Source organism: Phocoena sinus, chromosome 3, assembly GCF_008692025.1.
Source record: "Phocoena sinus isolate mPhoSin1 chromosome 3, mPhoSin1.pri, whole genome shotgun sequence".
Taxonomy (NCBI): domain Eukaryota; kingdom Metazoa; phylum Chordata; class Mammalia; order Artiodactyla; family Phocoenidae; genus Phocoena; species Phocoena sinus.
The window spans coordinates 137,623,602-137,640,711 of NC_045765.1; the positions used below are offsets into that span (position 1 = coordinate 137,623,602).

The 17,110-nt window shown below is 38.7% G+C and overlaps 2 protein-coding genes across 4 annotated transcripts in view; both read left to right on the forward strand.

Moving 5' to 3' along the window:
- Nucleotides 1-5,836, forward strand: part of PAIP1 (poly(A) binding protein interacting protein 1) — a 29,097-nt gene extending 23,261 nt beyond the window's left edge. For both annotated transcript variants that reach the window (XM_032627523.1, XM_032627524.1), the window contains exons 10-11: nt 3,103-3,196; nt 4,654-5,836. In XM_032627523.1, the coding sequence (XP_032483414.1) occupies nt 3,103-3,196; nt 4,654-4,747 (188 nt within the window). In that variant the 3' untranslated portion in view covers nt 4,748-5,836. The remainder of the gene's footprint in view (nt 1-3,102; nt 3,197-4,653) is intronic.
- A 4,658-nt stretch (nt 5,837-10,494) lies between these two features.
- The window catches only part of C3H5orf34 (chromosome 3 C5orf34 homolog), a 33,653-nt gene continuing 27,037 nt past the window's right edge, over nt 10,495-17,110 (forward strand). The window contains exons 1-3 of one of the 2 annotated variants that reach the window (XM_032627853.1): nt 10,495-10,846; nt 14,360-14,593; nt 14,746-14,835. Coding sequence is in view for 1 of the 2 variants with exons in the window: in XM_032627852.1 (XP_032483743.1) it covers nt 14,399-14,593; nt 14,746-14,835 (285 nt within the window). In the remaining variant the exon portion in view is untranslated. The remainder of the gene's footprint in view (nt 10,847-14,359; nt 14,594-14,745; nt 14,836-17,110) is intronic. The other variant, XM_032627852.1, reaches the window with a different exon arrangement.

Genomic DNA, 17,110 nt, shown 5'->3' on the forward strand with positions numbered 1-17,110 from the left:
CTTCACTAAATGTTGCTAAACTGCTTTCCATCATGATTATACCACTTAATATTCCCACCAGCAACATGTGAAAGTTCCTATTTCCCATTGTTGGCAACACTTATTGATACCAGACCTATTTTTTTGTCAGTCTGTTTGTATGAAATTGTAAACTTTTATTTCCCTACTAGTGGTAGTGAATTTCTTTTCATGTTTCTATTGACCTCTGATTTCTTTGTTTGAGAATCACCTGTTTGTGTCCTTTGCCTGTATTTCTGTTGGATCATTTGTCTTTCTTACTGATTTGTAATTACTTACATGGCCTGGAAAGTGATCCTTAGTTTCTCCCAGTATGTGCTGTCTTTCCGTTTCATGTGTTGTCACATAGAAGCTTTGAGTGTTAAAGTCTTGTTTGTGCTCTCTGTGACTTACTATGATCAAATTCCATTGTCTTCTAAACCTTGTTGCTTTTTATATTTAGGTGTTTAATCCATCTGGCTAGTTTTTATATGTGGTAAATGCTAGGACTTAAATATTCTATAGTTACTCATCTCAGTAACAGGTCATCCTTCCTCTCTTGGACAAAACATTCCTCTGTGTACCATGTAACTCCCTATAGATTTGTGTCTTATTCCTGTGTCCATGAATGTGGATCTTCTTGTTTGTCTTGACACCAATACTGCATTCTTAATTATTCTTACCTACTGTAAATCTTGCTATGTCTGGTGAGACAAATTTTCCTTCTTCCCTTATTCTTTGAGGCTACCTTGATTCATTTTGGTTCTTCGATCTTCATCATTGTCCAATCTGTTTTTCCTACTTATTTCTAGTGACTATTTTATTTATAGAAATTCAGTTTGGTTTTCAAACTGAATTTTGTTTCTGCATTTTGTTCAAAGTATCTTGATCTTAAAGTTTTGAGTCCTTTTTTTGTCATCATTCTAAACATGCTTATTTTTGCTTCATACTTTTGTTTTCTTTTAATTCTAATCCTACTGTTATTTCTAATTGTCATACACAAAATGATTTATGTTGTGTTCTTTTTTTGCAATCTCAAATTTAACTGTCTTTCTTAAACTTTTTTTGTGGAAGTGATTTCAAACTTACAGTAAAGTTATAAAAGTAAAAACTGTGCAAAGAACATCCATCTACCTTTTACTCAGATGTACCTTCAACAGTTTACTCCATTTATAATTTGTTCTCTCCACACTCACTTTTTTTTTTCTAAATCATTTGAAGTTAAGTTGCATATACTGTGGCCCTTCATGACAGCTCCAGCGTTTTAACTGCCTGTTTGTTTTTGTTTATAAAAACTTGTGGCTTGGATTGTAGGAACATCTCTCCAAAGGGGGGTTTATATTTGCTTGTGCCAGGAGCCACAGGGGTAATACTGGCTTGGAACAAGTTTCTATTTTCTTGTCGTAGGGATTCTTTACGTGGATAATAGAAATTTGAAGTGCAGGCCCATTCATAAAAATTCTCTGGGGAACCAGTTTCTTCAGAGTACTTCTGTCCTCCCTCCAAACCCAGGCAGAGACAACCAAGCTTCTTTGCCATCTCCCTTTGCCACCGAGGTGTTTTTTGTTTTTCCTTGGTTAACCTTTTGCTTGCAATACCAGTTCTTTGAATGTTCAGCCTTTGTGTTGGTGAGATGGACTTGGGGCATGAATTCCATCTCTCTGTTTCACGTGGACTCAAGGCCTTGCTTTCTGACCTTCTGTGGGTTTTAAAATCGAAGCCCTTTGTTCATAATACCACCTGGTCTATCAGCCTCCCAGCTGCAGTAGTTATGTATGGCTTTCAGTTCCCTTCTCGTTTCTGTCATCTGGTGACTTGATTGTGTGTGTGTGTGTGTGTGTGTGTGTGTGTGTGTGTGTGAACTCATTCGTATATTTAAAAGAATGTTTTATCTGTTGCCTTAAGCATTTGTTGCAGAAAGGTTTTATAGTTAAAATTGTCTCCAAATTGCCAAGATTGGGTATCAAAATATCACTAACCCTTTAAGCTAGAATTAGAGTTTTATAGAGACTGACAATCTTGGAAAAACATGGTCTCTGTCGAGTTAAATGTAATTACATCATCCTCTCAAAATTTGAGGTAGCTGTTGTTCACAAGAAACTAATTGTAAGATAACTAGTTTTAATATACACTGACCCATTATATTATTCAGAGGTAAGGACTTCATACACACATGCTAATCTTTAAAGATACTCGGTAACTCTGCTTAAGACAGTTGGCAGATGGAGCGGAGAACTATAATATCACCTGTTACTGCCTTAGAAGAGCCCAACCAAGGGATAGTATAGCTGAAACATTTATCAGGTATCTACGTTCCAGCTGTCTCTAAGGAGAGGGAAGAAAAGAAAATCTCCTATGCTCAGAACATTTGCTAGGTTAGCCTCCTCTGATTGAGAAACTTCAAGCAATGATGGCTCTTACCTGCTAGCCAGGTAGCTCACTTTACCTCCTTGGGAAGGAGTAATTGGGGAGCCAGAAACTAGGAGGTTTGATTGAAATCCCTCCTTGTGGAAGGAAAAACAGTAGTATGGAAGAAACATGTTCTTCCCCAACAAGTTAGGACAATATCTTGTCTGATGGAAAGAAGCAGCAGAGAATGTAAACAGCATGCACACTGGGTGTGAAATGTACTCTGTTATGCTCACAGTGGCTTTGATTTCCATCTTATATTTAGAGGAATATTAAATATACATTTGACCCCTGAACAACACAGGTTTGAACTGCACAGGTCTGTTTATATGTGGATTTTTTCACTAAATATGTGCTACAGTACTTACACAGGGTTGGTTGAATTGCAAATACAAAGGAAACGTGTGTAAGGAGGGTGGGCTAAGTTATATGTGGATTTTCGATTGTGTGGAGGGTCAGTGACCCTAAAGGGCCAACTGTATAATTTATGAGCATATTTTGGGGGCGGGGAGAAATAAAGCAAGCCAATTAGAATATAAGTTTTGTAAAAGATATTCTTAAATATGTAGTTGGAACCTTAATGTTATTTAAATGTATCTGCTTAAATGAAAAGCCATAATATTAAAAAAATTTTTAGGGATAACTGGCCATTTCATATGAATATTTTTCAGCATTAAAATTTTTTATTTTTTATAGATTACCAAGAGAAATATCAAGAGTTACTTGAAAGAGAAGACTTTTTTCCAGATTATGAAGAAAATGGAACAGATTTATCAGGGGGTGGTGATCCGTAAGTTCTGTTTAGCTGCTTTCTTTTTGGGGGTTTTTTGGGTTGTTTCTTGGGGTTTTTTTATGGGGGGGGCATTGTTTTGCTTTGTTTGGCCATGCTGCGCGGCTTGCCAGCATGATCTTAGTTCCCCAACCAGGAATTGAACCCGGCCCCCCTGCAGTGGAAGTGTGGAGTCCTAACCACTGGACTGCCAGGGAATTCTCATCTTTAGCCGTTTTCTTTGTGAAATTTCTGTGGCCACAGTTTGTAGGTGGAGTTTAGACTAGAAAAGATGATGAAAGAATGTGCATTTTGATTTAATGGTGTTATAGTGGGTATATATGTAGTAGTTATTTACCAAAAATTTTCAGAAAATCATATTAGAGAAAACACTGGTTCTGAAAATTAAATATAGCTAAGGTGGAAAAACTATTAATGTAGCATATTCAAACAATTAGTTTTTATAAAATAAATACTATTATTATACCTAAGACTTTAAATAAGTAACTCTAATGCTGTAAGATCTTTGGTAAGTTCTGTGCCTGTTTCTCCATCTATTAAATAGGAATAGTAGACCCCTCCTTGAGTTTTTTTGAGAACTAAATGAGATACATAAATACCTGAGACAGCCCCCTGGCACATAGTAAAAGGCTCAAAGCTTAGCTGTTAAAAGATTAAAATTAAAACATAGATAATTATATAAAAATGTTCGGACTGATAGACATATATAAATTATAGTCCTGTTCTCATCTCTCAATCTTCATCTGCCATTCTTTGTAATAAAATAAACTTTTACTGTATTACTCATTTATCGTTAGATTGTACTGCATTTTGTATATGGAAGGACCAAGAACTTGTGAGGTTTAGTTCCAGTTCTGTTAACAATTCATGTGAATTTGGACATGCTACTTGGATTCTCCTCTTCATAAGTGGAGGGTGGAAATAAATTAAGTCTGTGACTTCAGTTTTTCTTATCCCTTCTCATGTGTTGTAGGTTTAAAAAAAAATGAACCACCTTTATTCTGTCTCTAAGTAGTAACATTTTAATTATATGTCAGTGTAAGATTTTCTAATGTTAACATACTTTTGTGTACTAGTTTAATAGAAAAAAATACAGGGATGGGCTTCCAAGCACAATTAGGAAGGTTCAGCCCTGCCGACAGTATACTACTGGAAATTAAAGTTGTCCTTGGCATTGAATTTCAGGTTATCCTCTAAAGTTTTGTTTGGTAAGCATTATATTCTCTTTGCCCTAATGAACTTGTGGCATTTCAACATATGGCCTTGTACTAGAAATGGGGGAGGAAGAAGGAGAAAGACCCATCAGCAATTGGTAGGATTGGTAAGATAGTTTTGTCACATATTGGTAGAAAGGGTCATGGGGGATGGGGAGACACATACTTACTTTCATGGCGTAGTATCTTAGACATTTTCTGAATTAAAAAACATTAAACTTGTCATATATGCTTCTTTCACAGATACTTGGATGATATTGATGATGAGATGGACCCAGAGATAGAAGAAGCTTATGAAAAGTTTTGTTTGGAATCAGAGCGTAAGCGAAAACAGTAAAATTAAATTTCAGCATATCAATTTTATAAAGCAGTTTAGGTTATGGTGACTTAGCAGAACACAGGAAAGCAAGAAAATGTGTCACACTTATACCAAATTAAGGATGTTGAGTTATGTTACTAATGTATGCAACTTTAATTTTGTTTAACACTCTCTGCCAAAATAAACTTTATTCCCTATAACTTAAAATGTGTATATATATATAATAGTTTATTATGTACAGTTAATTCCACTGTTTTGGCTGCAATAAAATCGATTTTGAAAAAAATGAAAAATGTCGAAAGTAAATTTTGCTAGCTGGTTAGAAGCTTATCCTTTAAATTCTGCTTTTCTTGAGGGAAAAATTCTTAGCCTGGAAATATATATTACTGCAAAATGTAGCATCCTTTTTTAGATATGAGTATTATAGCTTTCACTTAGTTTTACATTTAGTGTCTCAATGAATTGAGTTTCAAATAGGAATCAGAATCATGAATATCTTTAGCACTGAAGTCTTAGAATATATCATTAACAACTGATTCACATATCCAGATGCTATTTGAGACCAAGGGCTTTTAAAATGGCTTAAAAAAAAAGACTAAGAACTCCCAACTAAACAACCAGGATTCTTCACTGAGGATTTATTGCAATTCTAGAATTGGTTTTTTTCACCTAACCTCACTACCCTAAAGCCTGGAACATTATTCTGCTTTATTTATATGACTTTCTCATTTTTGTTTTATAGCATGAGTTGCATTGACTTTTTTACTAGAGAATTTTACTAGATCTTTGTCACTCAAGTTTTCATCTGCTTTATAATTGCTATACCTTGAGAATCACTTTTCTAATACTTTTATTACTATAATGTGGTACCACCTCAGCCCTACCTAATTAATATTTTTACCAATGTCAAAAATCTTTTTCCAACTAACTAAAAGTAAAACTTAATGTACAAAAGGATTGCTTGTAAATATGCATGTAAATAGTTCTGTTAATAACCCACTGTTTTACATTTGGTACATCTGTGTCTGCCTATACAATCAGCTTTCTCACTTTTCTGCTTGTTTGTTTGGTCTGGATTAAAATTAGACTTTAAAAATAAAATTTAAATAGTTTTGTTTCCTCTAAGTTTTTGGATGGTATCCTGGTATTTTAAAGAGTTTCTGTTGAACTTTTTTACATGACATCATAAAGTTCAGATTTGAAATCAGAGAAACTATACTAGGATAGAAGATATTCTTTGAACAAGAGTTTCAATAACATATACACCTACTCAGAAAAAAACAGCAATTATAAAACATTAAAATTCTTTAGCGTCCTTATTATAAAAGAGAAATATATATGTAATTGGGGCTTTTGGAAATTGTAATAGTCAGAACTCTTTTTTTCAGAATGGCTCCTAACATGGTGGCTAGTACTTTAATCTGCCATTCTCTAAAGATTGAGCTCACTGTAAGTCTGAGGGATAGGGGGAAGGGGGTGTAGGGAAGGGGCCCGACATTAGACTGGGGCCAAGAATATGCTAACTGAATATACTTTAAACTTTGCCCAGTCGCTCTGTGCATAAACACCCAGTTTTATCTGCTAGCTCATTGTCACCAACTACTGCTGTACTCAAAACAGCTACCAGCAGGATCAGTATGTTCCAATTACTAGTGCTACTTAAGTAACCACCCAAACTTAGTGTCTTCAAACAACAAGCGTTTTATTATGCTCATGCTTCTGTGGCTCAGGAATTTGGACAGGGTACAATAGGGGTGGCTTTTCTCTATCCTGCAGTGTTTTGAGGCCTCGGCTGGGAAAACTAAGGACGAGGGGTGGCTCCAACAGCTGGTGGCTCTAATCTTCTGGAGTCGTCTTGACTCACATGGCTGATGACCGGGCTGAGATGACTTGAAGCCATCACTCAACCAGACCCACCTACACAAGGCCTGTCCACATGGCTTGGGCTTCTTGCAGCATGGTAGCTGGGTGTTGAGGGGCCATTGCAAAAGACCTGGAAGAAGCTGCCTTGGAAGCTGCGTGCAGCATTACTTCTGCTACAGTGTCTTGGTTCTAAGTGAGAGGCTTGCTATAAAGCTGTATCAGATAGAAGGCCTTCAAAGAATGTGTGGACATGCTTTAAAGCTGCAACAGTACATACTGAAAGGAAGAGTTGGCCGTGTGCCACGATAGCTGGCCTTTAGGATTGCCATATCTTCAACAGAAATATGGATCAGTAAGTCTTTTGTAACAGGGACTATTAGTACAAATCTTTAATGAGCAAGGACACAAAGGTGCCAGTGAATGTTAGTCTTGTGTCTGGTAACAAAGTGCAAATATTAGTCTGAACCTGGCAGTTGTGTCATCAACTCAGACCCTCTGTATTGTCAGTGCTCTTCAGCCAAGGACTATCAGGACCATACCTGTACCTGAATGTGCTGGGTTTAGTACTTGTTGTCGTGAGGCAGAATGTACACCATGGGGAACTGTGGGGTATGTCAGTAAGAGGGTGTTCAAAAGAACTTACAGGATTTGGGCTTTGGTTGGATAATTTGGGAGAGGGCCTAAGAAACCGGAGGTACACTCTAGCTTAGATGCTGTCAGAAAGCAGGGGCAATTCTATGATTAGGTATTTCATTCAATCTTACCTGTAGGGAGGACAGTAGAGTATGGATTAAGTTGTAATTTGTTTAATAAAAAAATCGTCACATTTATCGAGAGAGGATGCTTGGTGTAAAAGAGTAAAAACCTGTCCAGGACTGAAGGACTGAAAATTAGCTCATACTGAAAAAGAAGGAAGTAGCCCTGCCTATTAATCAGTCTGGGAGGACAGACACAGGTAAAGCCAGCTGCAAATTTAACAGGAAACATTTTTCCCCAAGGCCATGACCACCTCTTTGTGTGACCACTGCTCTGTTAACAATGATGCCTCCAGACCTGCTTTGCTATCCTCACCCATCTTTTACTGGGGATACCCAATTGCTAAACTGCACTCACCTCATGATAACAGCCAGTCCCTCAGTTAAACCCTGCTTCTAATCCTGTGCAGAAACAGCATCCAACCAGGAAGTGGTCTCTCTTCCCTTAGAGCTTCCTCAGAATTCTTCAGCAGGAACCCAAACCTTACAACGATGACGCCCTCCTCCCCCTGTGGAGAGCACCATTTGTGTTTCCTCTGAAGTGTGCTTCCTTCCTTACATGTCAAATATTTTGTCAGACTACAGGCTTGAGCCTGGTGGTCTTTGGCTGACTAGACTTTAGCAGATGTAAATAATTTAAGGTCATGTATGCTACTGCTGTAGTGTGTAAGCCTAGCAAAATGCCAGCCCTGGATGAACTGGACACTGCTGCTGCATCCAAGCATCTGGAGGTCATGTTTCTGGTAGGTTTGTACTGCTATAAATTCAGAGTCACCACCTTCATTTAGGCTGTCAGTGCTGCCTGTAATCTTACTATTTCTTCATTCTCTTGTTTAATTCAAACCCTCCCTACTCTGCTTGCCCCTTTATTCCCTAAAGACTTGCTTCACTGGAAAAAAAAAAAAAAAAGCCACCAGACAAATGTATACAAATGCATCTGCATGTACTTCATTCCTCCTCTTCCTGTATAAGAAGTATCCCTCCACCTATTAAAAACCAGTTACTCAACATGTGCTTGAATCCCATGCCCTCTCCCTCTCATGAACTCTGTTGTTACTTGGTCTGTAATTTTTTTAAAAATCTTTCTGCATCGGCCCTTTGCATGAGCTGTTGACCATGCCATTCCTCTCATCAAAAGAAATCTGGCCCTTACATTTCTCTCCAACTACAGTCCTATCTTTGGTTCCTGGTCAGACTTCTCAAGTGTTTTCCCATTTTTTTCCATTTCCTTACCCATTTGCTCTTCAAACCCACTATAGCTTCTGCCACCACTATATACAACAGACCTCATTAGTCAATAATGATGTCCATGTCATTAAGTTGAATAAAGACTTCATTCTTTAGCTTGTTCTCTAGGCAAGACACCAAAATTGAATACACCCAGGCATCTAGAATACAATAGCTTGCTTTCTAGCTTTTGTGCTGTTTCTCAGTGTTTGGGGGGATTCTTTTCCCTTACCTAATCTGTAAGAACTGGTGTTCCTCAAAGCTCAGTCCTAAGCATTCTTTTCTCATGTCACAATTTCCTTGGACTATTTCATCTTCTCCTGAAGCTTCAGTTAGCATATATCACCATTGACCTCCATATTTATTTCTAATCTCCTGATTCTAGACCTTTACTAACTTGTTTCCACTGGGAGGTCTCACAAAATTTGTCATACTATTCCCTAAGTTTACTCTTCTTACATTCCCCTCTCATTGATGGCACTGACACCTACTCACTTTCCCCAATCAGAAACCCCTGGAATTGTTTTTAACTCCTACACTTAAATCATCCCCAAGACCAAAGAGTTGATCTAAATATTTCTTGGAGCTATGCTCTCCATTCTCACTGTCCAGTCTTGAGTCTGAACTGCCATCAACTCTCCTGTTGCTCTTTCAAAAGCCTTTTACTGGGCTCCACGCGTCTGTTCTCACATCCTACAATCCACTCTCTATTCAGCAGTTCCAGGAATTTTTCTAAAGTACAAAAAGCACCACAAAACCCCTCTGTAGTAGACAGAATTTATATATAGGAGGTTCTTATACAATGGAGGGGGAAAAGGTGGGAGTTGGATAGGACCTAAGTTAGCACTGTGTAATAAAACTGATGTTACAGATCAATGAAAACATGGCTGTCTGAGGATGCCCTTATTACACTTTACATAAGATTGAGGTCAATTTGCATATAAGACTTTTAAAAATGGAGATGAATTTAAGGAGCTATACTTCAATCCCTTAGGGCTGCCACCTTTTGCTTAAAGCCCTTGTAATAGTTTACCACTGCTATTAAGATAAAGTCCATAATTCATATATCTGTACTACCTACCTCTATAGCCCAATTTCAGGCTTCTCTCCCCTAAGAAGAGCCTCTCTCTTCTCTTTAATCATTCTTAAACCAAACTGGCTTTTTTTTCAGCCCTTTTAAGGGGCCAGATCTTTCCTTTGGGCCTCAGAGCCTTAACACTAGGCTGTTACCTCTGCTTGAAACACTTTCCCCCTCTACTTGGCTAACACCTACTTAGCCTTTGGATTTCAGTGAAAATATTTCTTCAGTCTAGGTTAGGTCTGCCCACTATATACTCCCACAGACCTCTGTATTTTATCTTAGGAACACTTATCACAACTGTGATCAAATTATTGTCCAGTCGTTTCTTTCCAGTTAATCTCCAGCCCCCATCCTCAACCCGGGTCTCATTCGCTGCTTTATCCCCAGCACGCCCGGCACGTAAAAGGCTCTCCATAAATACTTGTTTTAATGGAAATAAATAAATATAGCAGACGCGTCCACTTGCCATTGTAGAAAAAGATTTAAAAGGTGCAGAGAAACTGTTGAAAGACATTTTCTGATACCAAACTAGGAAAAGGTCTCTATCTTTGCCCAATTTTTTAACGGCTTTATTGACGTATAATTGCTTAGATTATTTAAATAAGCATTACTCCACTAAATTATACCTCTGTAGCTATCTCGGATAGACCATCAGAATGCAAGTCCCAACCAGGCTTGAAACAACCAGGTCAGACCAGCTCCTTGTGGGGTACCGGAAGTAAAAACCGGAGAGGAGCGGACCAGCTTCCGGACTGGGAGCCCCCGCCTACCCTACTTCCGGTCCCGCCCCCCAATGCGAGCGGAGGGCGCGGTCAGGTCGGGACTTCCGGTCTTCATTTGTAAAGTGGGGCGGCTTTTCTAGGATGCGGGAAGGTTTGAATCGCAGCTGTTTGCCATCGCTTCCTCTGCGGGGTCAGAGCTGTTGCTGCTGCTGCTGCTCCTCCGCTCCTCTGACTCGACGAAAGACCGCCAAATACTCTCCCTGTGGCCTTATTCCTTTCGGTTATAATTGTTTTCTTTCATCGAGAAACATAACTTGCTGGTAATTTGTTAAACTCAAGACAAATTCCTCGAGAAGCAATCGTGGGCAGGCGCAGACGTTTCTACTCCGACCATTTTGGCAAATCAAAAGCACAAGGGCCGTTGATTGTCCTCATTTCCACGACTTTTCAGCTCAGAACTGCTTGCTGTGTGAGTTTAAGATGTTGGTTGTTGTTTTGATGAGGCTTTTTCTGTAACTAGATAGCGCATTTTGAAAAATGAGGTTCCCGTTTATGTCAAGAACAAACTTGTGGCTTTTTGATCGTTAAATGTACTCGGATGTAATGTGCTGGGTAGTGAGAACACAAACAGGAATAGGACAGTAGAGATGAGGCTGGAAATTTAGGTTGGAGCTGGATTTTTTTTTTTATGATGCCAGGAACTTTAGACATTTCTACTGTTTCTTGTGTATGCTTGATTATTTAAATAATCTAAACAACAATTATACCCCAATGAGCTGTTAAAAAAAAAGAAAACTTGGCTAAAGATAAAGACCTTTTTCCAATTGTTATCAGAAAATATGTTTTCCAACTGTGTATCTGCACTTGTTTTTTTCAGAAATAGCAAGTTGATATCATGCATATATATGATACGTATAGCTGCAATATAAATATATTTATTGCTATGAATATTTATTGCCGTTTAACAAGTATGTAGACAAGTGATGTAAAGCGGTTGGTATGGTCGGGTTGTGGAAAGTTACTTGTGAGGGCAGTACTGGAAATGGATTGGAGAGGGGAAAAATTGGAAAAAGGTCCCAGACAGTCTACAGGAATGGAGGGGAAAGTTGAGGCCTGAAATAGGAAAAGGAGGAGCCAGATTTATGGGGGAGACTGACTAAATCAACAGGACTTGTTACTTGGATGTAAAGGGAACCACTGAGAAATCAAATATTGCTAACATTGAGATGCCATTAACTCAAATTGCAAATTCAGGAGGAGCAAGAATTTTAAAATTCATTTATATATTCTTATATATTACTTATATATTTATCATTAAAAAAAATTTATTGCACCCTTATTATTGGCCAAGTATTGTTTTAGGTGCCAGGGATAGAACTGTGAATAAGACAGATGAGGGCCCTGCTCTGATTGAGTTTATGTCCTAGTGGGAAAAGACTAAAAGCAAGTAAATAAATAGAACAGTTTTGATAGTAATAGATATTATGAAGAAAAACGATGAAATGGTTAAAAAGTGATTGGGAGATGGTTGGGAACAACTTTAACTGGTCAAGTTAGGCCTTTGAGGAAGTTAGAAATTTGTGCTGAGATATTAACGGTGCCAAAGAACCAGCCATGTGATGAGCCAGGGAAAGGACATGCTAGGCAGAAGGAACAGTGCAAGGGTTCTGACATGTGATACAGCTTTCTTAAAAAACATTAAAAAGGCCAGCGTAGCTAAGTTGTCCTGAACATGGAGGAGAGGGTTAGGAGATGACATTGGAGAGGTAGAAGATGACATTGGAGAGGTAGATGGGGGCAGGTTGTATGGCTTTTATAGGCTGTGGTTAAGAATTTGAGTTTGGGGCTTCCCTGGTGGTGCAGTGGTTAAGAATCCACCTGCCAATGCAGGGGACACGGGTTTGAGCCCTGGTTCGGGAAGATCCCACATGCCAAGGAGCAACTAAGCCCATGTACCGCAACTACTGAGCCTGTGCTCTAGAGCCCATGAGCCGCAATTACTGAGCCGGTGTGCCACAACTGAAGCCCACGTGCCTAGAGCCTGTGCTCCGCAACAAGAGAAGCCACCGCAGTGAGAAGCCTGCGCACCACAATGAAGAGTAACCCCCGATCGCTGCAACTAGAGAAAGCCCATGCACAGCAAAGAAGACCCAATGCAGCCAAAAATAAATAAATAAAATAAATTAATTTAAAAAAATTATTCAGGTTTTATCTAAGTGCAAATGTTGGGTTGTAAGTCAAGAAGGGTTAGATCTCATTTTTATTTTAAAAGGTCCCTCTAGCTACTGTTTGTAGACTGGCCTCCAGGGAGTTGAGTGAAAGTGAATTAGGGGGTATTACTGAAGTCTGCTTTTGGTGGGAGTGATTAAGTTCCATTTTAGTCACGTGGCGTTTGATGTATCTGTGGAACAGGGACATGAAGAGAGGTCCTGCAGGCAACTGAAAGCTCTGGAGAGAGGTCAGGTAGATTTGGAAGTTCTCTAGAGAAAGAAAATGATTAAAGTTGTGTGAATTTCCTCAGGAGAGCTCATTTAATATCGGTTTAATATTTACTTATATGCTGACATATTCTGCAAAAGATTATAGGCTATATCATATGTAGCTAATTATATACATTGAAAAGGGGTAAGATTTTTTTTAAAAAGCAAGGGTGAGCATAAAAGCAACATGAGTGTATCTAGTAAGAAGAGATGAAATGGGGACTAAATAAGGTCAGGTGCTGATGAATCCTTGATTTGAGAGAATGGTGAAGAAAAGGAACGATTAAACTAAAAAGAGCAATAGATATAGAGGGGGTGGTGGAGGAGGGACCATGGCGCACCCCCCACCCTTTTTTTTAAAAAATAAGAGGCAGAGGAAGAGGAAGTTTGGTGCAAGGGAAGATAGACAACATTGTCACACATTGACCAGTTTAGTAGGGTGAAGACTGAAGTCATTGGGTATAGGAAGATACTGGTAACAGTTGTGAAACAATTTCAGTAGAGAGGTGGAGGAGAAAGCTGGATTGCAATTCATCGAAGATTGTTGGGAGAGAAAGCTGACACTGAGTGGATACTATACCTGAGAAGTTTATTGGTAGGAAATAGAGGTAAACTGGGGAAAGTGGTATCCATGGAAAGTTTTTTTTTTCTGACAGGTGAAACTTTATCACCTGAGTAACAGAAGGAGATGATGTCCTAGAAGGGGATGGAGTTAGTTTTAGAAAGAATCATAAAATTTACTGAGTTCCTACAAGGCAACATTCACACTACTGGCACTGTCATACATGTTGTCTCATTTAATCCTCACAACGATCCTGTTACCCCCATTTTACAAATAAGGAAACAACCAACCCAGCCAACCTGTGGTTTATAGCTATGAGCTAGTGGAGGTGGAACCCAGCCCTCCATTCCCCTTCCGTCATACCTATATGGAAAGCGTAAGTGAAAATACAGAGACATTTCAGAGGTAAAGAAGAGGAAATTGAATTCAATGAAATAAGGATGAATCTAAGACACTAGCTGGTTAATTAGCTTTCTGAGTCGTGACATGGATCTACTTCCTTAATGCCAGGCTAGGGGCAAGAATCCAGGTGTTCTTTTCCTTTAGGCCTAATAGTTACTTTTGGCCTGCCTTTTACATGTCCTACAAATGATTTGCTGTATTCTTTTTGCAAAGATGGAATTTGCTTGTTATTTGAAATGAGATACCGAGCATACAATTTTCAGAAGTTAAACTTCAGAAGTAAAGCTACTAAAATGATAAGGGCATTTATAACTTGGTGGGCCATCTCCCTCTCAGTTATCTTCCACACTGAAGTAGAGCCCTTGGGGTTAATGAAGGCATTCAGATCACATAAGCGTGTATAGCAAGATAATCACTTTTCATTCAACAAAAGTAAATGCAATGGCAATTTTGTGTTTTGCTTATGTTCACTTATTTTGATAGAACTTTTGTACATGAAGAGAACTATTTGGTGCTACTGTATTTCTTATTTCCTCAGCCTTTGCCTTGGAAGGACATTTTAGCCATAGTCACATTAATGGCGGCTGAAGTGCAAATAGTACTTTATGAAGATGACTCAGTGGAGGTACAATATGTTGATGGTTCCAGATTGCAGCTTTCTCCCTGTGGCTCTGAATTTTTATTTGAAAAAGCACCTCCTATTTCAGCACATCCTTTACAACAACCAGAAAGAATTCGCCAAAGGACACACTTTGTTATTAGCACGTACCGAGTAAGTAAAGATGACACAAAAACTACTCTTTTTAATACTAAAATATTGTTGAGGTGGCCAGAATATGGAAAGTAGTTAGGATTCCGGATTACTGTCATTCTAAATTGATTTTCAAATCATTTTTTAAAATTATTTTGTATTTCTTTTTGTAGGAGCAGCTACAGCGAGCCCTAGATTTCCGTAACTCCTTTGCTACTTGCCCTTTTTTATCTGAAAGCATCATACCTTCTGAAAGGAAAAAGGTAATATTTTTTAAACTTCATTTTTAAAACAAATATTTGAGGACAAGTAATTACAAACAGGTATTTTAATATTTAGTCTTTTTCTTCATGACACTTTGAGCATAGACATATTGCTATAAAACACATAGGCCTATATATTTCCACAGACTAGGGTGTTTTGATATTTTGTACATTGAGACACAGAAGTTATATAGTTTCTCTCTCTGCCTTTTTTTTTCCTTTAACATCTTTATTGGAGTATAATTGCTGTACAATGTTGTGTTAGTTTCTGCTGTATAACAAAGTGAATCAGCTATACATATACATATATCCCCATATCCCCTCCCTCTTGCGTCTCCCTACCACCCTCCCTATCCTACCCCGCTAGGTGGTTGCAAAGCACCGAGCTGATCTCCCTGTGCTAGGTGGCTGCTTCCCACTAGCTATCTATTTTACATTTGGTAGTGTATATATGTCCATGCCACTCTTTCACTTCGTCCCAGCTTACCCTTCCCCCTCCCTGCATCCTCAAGTCCATCTCTATGTCTGCATCTTTATTCCTGTCCTGCCCTAGGTTCTTCAGAACCATTTATATGTGTTAGCATATATATGTGTTAGATTCCGTATATATGTGTTAGCATACGGTATTTGTTTTCTCTTTCTGACTTCACTCTGTATGACCAACTCTAGGTCCATCCACCCCACTACAAATAACTCAATTTCGTTTCTTTTTATGGCTGAGTAATATTCCATTGTACATATGTACCACATCTTCTTTATCCATTCGTCTGTCAATGGACACTTAGGTTGCTTCCATGTCCTGGCTATTGTAAATACTGCTGCAATGAATACTGTGGCACATGACTCTTTTTGATTATGATTTTCTCAGGGTATATGCCCAGTAGTGGGATTGCTGGTTCGTATGGTAGTTCTATTTTTAGTTTTTTAAGGAACTTCCATACTGTTCTCCATAGTGGCTGTATCAATTTACATTCCCACCAACAGTGCAGAGAGGGTTCCCTTTTCTCCACACCCTCTCCAGCATTTATTGTTTGTAGATTTTTTGATGACTCTCTGCCTTTTTTTTTTGTAGAAGAGGATTATACTCAGAACTTTACAGATTGGTGACTTATTGATTCTCAGAGGTGTAAAAATTAACAAATTTTGTGGCCATTTTAAGTAGCTTATGTGTAGTTATTTGTTAATGTGTAGTACAGATGTGTAATTACCTATGGGTATACACATTTTATTCTATTTTGAACTTCTAGGAGTAATAATAACCATCATTTCTTGAGGGTTTACTATGTGCCAAGAACTAGGAATAGTATTAAAAATATTTAATAACACCAGTATGGCATGGGTACCTGTTGATCAAAATGGAAGTCCAAACAATCAAAACCAGGTGTATTGACTACCTACCAAACCCCTTTTTACAGGTGAGGGAACTAAATCTCGGAGAGTTTACCTAATATGTCCATGAAATTTTTCTAAGTGGCAAAGTCAGGATCTGAACCCAGTCTGTCTGACTCTGAAGACTGTGTCTCTTAATCACTTTCTGCTACAGTCATGATGCTTGCCTGCTTACTGAGTAACTTTCTGTTGTATTGTCTCATGGCAAAGGAGTCAAGAAAAATTGTAAGCTAATAACTTAGTTTACAAGGCCATTTTTTCCATTGTATCTTTTTTCTTTTTCCCATCTGCATTGGGTCTTTGTTGCTGTGCGCGGGCTTTCTCTAGTTGCGGTGGGCGGGGGCTACTGTTCGTTGCGGTGCACAGGCTTCTCATGGCGGTGGCTTCTCTTGTTGGGCAGCACAGGCTCTAGGCGCATGAGCTTCAGTAGTTGCAGCGTGTGGCCTCAGTATTTGCAGTGCATGGGCTCTAGGGCATGCAGGCTTCAGTAGTTGTGGCGCACAGTAATTGTGGTGCATGGGCTTCAGTAGTTGTGGCACACAGGCTCTACAGCACAGGCTCCATAGTTGTGGCGCACGGGCTTAGTTGCTCCACAGCATGTGGGATCTTCCCGGACCAGGGATCAAACCTGTGTCCCCTGCATTGGCAGGTGGATTCTTAACCACCGTGCCACCAAGGAAGTCCATCCACTGTATCTTTTGAGTAGTTACGCAGTATTCATTGAAACTACGTAACTTGCTGCTGATGCTGCAGTAGGATCATTAGGTTGTCTAATTCTAGAGAAAAGAGTTGTCTGAACTGACCATCCTTATAAAGCAGCTTTGCCATCAATGACTATTGCCCTTAACTTTTTTTATATAATTTTTTTAATTGAAGTATAGTTGAT